The sequence below is a fragment of the Mandrillus leucophaeus genome, unplaced genomic scaffold, assembly GCF_000951045.1.
Source record: "Mandrillus leucophaeus isolate KB7577 unplaced genomic scaffold, Mleu.le_1.0 Scaffold375, whole genome shotgun sequence".
In the NCBI taxonomy this organism is placed as follows: domain Eukaryota; kingdom Metazoa; phylum Chordata; class Mammalia; order Primates; family Cercopithecidae; genus Mandrillus; species Mandrillus leucophaeus.
Genome location: NW_012103976.1, coordinates 595,385 through 598,966, shown reverse-complemented (window position 1 = coordinate 598,966; position 3,582 = coordinate 595,385). Strand labels below are relative to the sequence as shown.

Here is a 3,582-nt window from a genome sequence, read left to right as displayed (position 1 = left end):
AAAAAAAAAAAAAAAAAAAAAAAGAAGACCATGTTATCTACATCAGAATAAGTAGCAGTCTTAAATGATATAATAAATATCAATACGAGATACATTAAACACTTCATAAATTTTATGATAAAATATTTGTTAAGAAACAGTAAGTGCCAGGCTCTTTGCAAAGGACTTTACCTGGAGTCTCTCACTGAGTCCTCAAATAACCACCATGAGAAAGTTACTAGCAGTATTCCTAATTCCTAAACGGAAGCTGAGATTAGTGAAGGGACTTACTCAAATCATAATGCACAAATGTAGTGGTTCTATCTAATAAGTGGCAGCCCCCAGAGCCCTTCTTTGTTATTCATTACATTGCAATGTTATTTTGTTACATACCGGAGTCAAATTGTTATTGACAGCTATTTTTCAGTTACCTACATATTCACCTGTAAAACTCTAACTTTGACGTATGTTCTTCTTTATGTTACACTGTCATGATCAATTTACCTAGCGACTCACGGACACAGAAGAGATGGCTGGGTGGGTATGTGAGCAACTGTAAAGTCCAACTTAAGTTTCAGGAGGTACTTGGGAGAGAGCATGTGGTCTATCTTCTAAAGAAATACAGCCTGAGCCCACAAATCATAGCGCTTGGCTAACAACAAAAAAAACTAGTAGATATAAGTTCATTTCAGCCATGGGCAAAGGTAGTTCTTTCGCGCTGCAAATTATTGTAGCTGTTGTCACTTGTCGGCGGAAACGCTCCCTTATCCCTACCAATGCTCTCTTGGTCTCCTGACCCCTATTCGTACTGCTTTATCTTGGAATCTGCTCTTCTGCATGTATTTCCTACCCCGTCCTGTGCTCTCCTCCTGTTTCCCGGCTCACACCGCCAAACACCTCCGGGGGTGTATGGAGGGCACCTTTCGAGGCGCCACAGTTCACCAATCCCATCCAGAGAGTCTTGAAGGCACCTTTTCAGGTGGAGAGAACACACAGGAAACCCCTTCGCTTTTCCGGAGGTTACTGGGGCTCCCCTTTCTCACCGCCCCCCCCCCACCCCCGGCGCCCGCAGAGCAGCGGAGCCCGCAGGGCTGGGGTCACTCGCGGTCGCTCTGCGGCCGGGACGAGGGAGACCGCGGTGGGTTCCTGACAGACGCCGCCCCTGGCCCGGCTCAGCCCCGCGGGAACCTGTGCCTCCGGCCCCACCAGCCCCGGTTACCTTGTCGTTGTCCAGCCGCGTCTCCAGGATCTTATGCAGCTTGCGCGACAGCGGGTTGTTGGTCGTCGCCGAGGTCCCGCCTGCCCCATTGTTGAGGCCGTTGGCAGCCCCGGTCGCAGACACTGCGACCACTTCCCCGCTGCCCTCGGCCATAGCGCTGCGCGTCCCGCCCCTTGCTGCCACCTCAACCAGGCAGGGACAGCGGCGGCAGCGCGAATATTGCGCATGTGCAGATCGGCCGCGCATGCGCATCGGTCCCGGAAGGCTCCACCGGGTAACCCTGCCTGGGCTCCCAGAAGGGTGAGGGGTGAAGAAGATGTGGGGGGCGGGACAAGACCCTCAGGTGGGAGGAGAAAATTGCTAGAATTAGAGAGGACTTTGGAACTGTGAGTCTGCGAGCTTCTGAGCTAATTAGATGACAGCCAAATGTAATATGTAAAATACACCAAGACTTGTGCCTGGCATATACATTCAGTATAAGTTAACTAGAAGTTTAAATTAAATTTGAATTCATTTTTTTGAAAATTATGTGTTGAATTCATTTTTTTGAAAATTATGTGTTGAAGGCATAGTATGTGCCAAGTACTCTGGTAGGCACTGGAGAATCTACATTGTATGTCTGAAACAGACAAAGCAGTTAATAGATGTTATTAGGTTGTGATGAGTGCTCAGGGCATGAAGAAGTACAGTGAAAGAAAATGGAGGAAAAGGCCCACTTCACTCAGGGAGGTTTGGAGAGGAGTTGACACTTAAACTGAGATTCGAAGGAGAATCAGAATGTGAGGGGAAATCATTCCCAGTTACAAGAAAAGTGTGTATAAGTGTACAGGCTTCAAAACAAGATGAACTTGGCTCTGACACAAATGGACCAGAGCCCATGCAACTGTAAAGTAATGGATAAGAAAGTAACAAATTGAGAAAACCTCCCAGAAAACGCTGAAAAACAAACATCTTTTTTTTTCTTTCTTTTCTCATTTTTTAAAATTTGGATCAAAATAAAATCCTGGACTTCTGTGAATTATTTGTCAGAAACACTATTTGGCTCTTGTCATCAATTTTCCTTGTTTCATATATATCTATGTACATATTTATATTGTATATCAGACTTAAGGGAAAATTACCTATTACACAGGTCACATAAAGAAAGCACTGACAAAACCACTCATCTCTACTCTAATAAAGACGAGAAGGCTCAACTATCCAAAAGAAAAAAATATACAAAAAGCAACAATATCTAGGTATGTATTCAACAAAAACTACAGAGAACCTAGATGAAGAAATCTTTGAAGTGCTACTGGGAGAACATACAACTTAAATCAATGATAAAATATATTGTTCTCTTCAACAGGAAGATTCAATATTGTAAGATGTCTTTTTCACAGATAAATTTAAGTTCAGTGTAACCAAAACTAAAATATCAAAGGTGTTCCTAAGGTGTATATATCCAAATGAATCTTGACTATATAAAGCATTAATATAATGTGGAGTTTGCAAATATGTACAGTTCAAAGGAATGACAATGATAGCATGCCAAGTCAGGAGTGGTCATGAGATATCACATATTGTATGACTTCCTTATGTGAAATCTCCCAAATAGGTAAATCCACAGAGATAGAAAATAGATTAGTGGTTCTGGGAAGAGGAGTGTTGGGAAGAGGGAATGGGGAGTACCAGCTCATTGTACAGGTTAGTTTTGGGGGAGATGAAAATACTCTAAAGCTAAATTGTGGTGATGGCTGCACAACTCTGTCAATATACTAAAAACCACTGAACTGTACACTTTAAATGAATGAATTGTATGACATGCAAGTTTCATCTCAAAGCTGTTTTTTAGGCCAGGTGTGGTGGCTCACACCTGTATTCCCAGCACTTTCGGGAGGCTGAGGCAGGGGGATCGCTTCAGTTCAGGAGTTAAAGACCAGCCTAGGCAACATAGCGAGACACTGTCTCTACAAAAAAAAAATAATAATAATAATAATACAAAAACGAGTCAGGTGTGGTGGCATGCCTGTGGTCCCAGCTACTTGGAAGTTTGAGGTGGAAGTATCACTTGAGCTCAAGCCTGCGGTGAGTCCATAAACTCCACCTGTTTAAAGTATAAAATATGATAACTTTTAGTTTAATTTCAGAGTCAGCAAATATCACCATCATCTAATTTTAAGACATTTTCACTACTTTAAGAAGAAAACTCTACCCATTAGCAAATACTCCCCATTTTCCCCTCTCTACCACCCTAGGAAAGCACAAATCTGCTTTCTGTCCCTATAGATAGCCAGTTTGGGACATTTCATATAAACAGACTAATGATATTGAGTTGTAAGAATTTTTTATATATTCTGGATACTAGTCTTAATAATTTATTGGAAAATATTTTTTACTACTTT

At 42.3% G+C, this 3,582-nt stretch overlaps 1 protein-coding gene across 1 annotated transcript in view; it reads right to left on the bottom strand.

Moving 5' to 3' along the window:
• Positions 1-1,450, bottom strand: part of COG6 (component of oligomeric golgi complex 6) — an 82,620-nt gene extending 81,170 nt beyond the window's left edge. The window contains exon 1 of the mRNA XM_011990262.1: positions 1,199-1,450. Within this exon, the coding sequence (XP_011845652.1) occupies positions 1,199-1,450 (252 nt within the window). The remainder of the gene's footprint in view (positions 1-1,198) is intronic.
• Between the last annotated feature and the right edge of the window lie 2,132 nt (positions 1,451-3,582).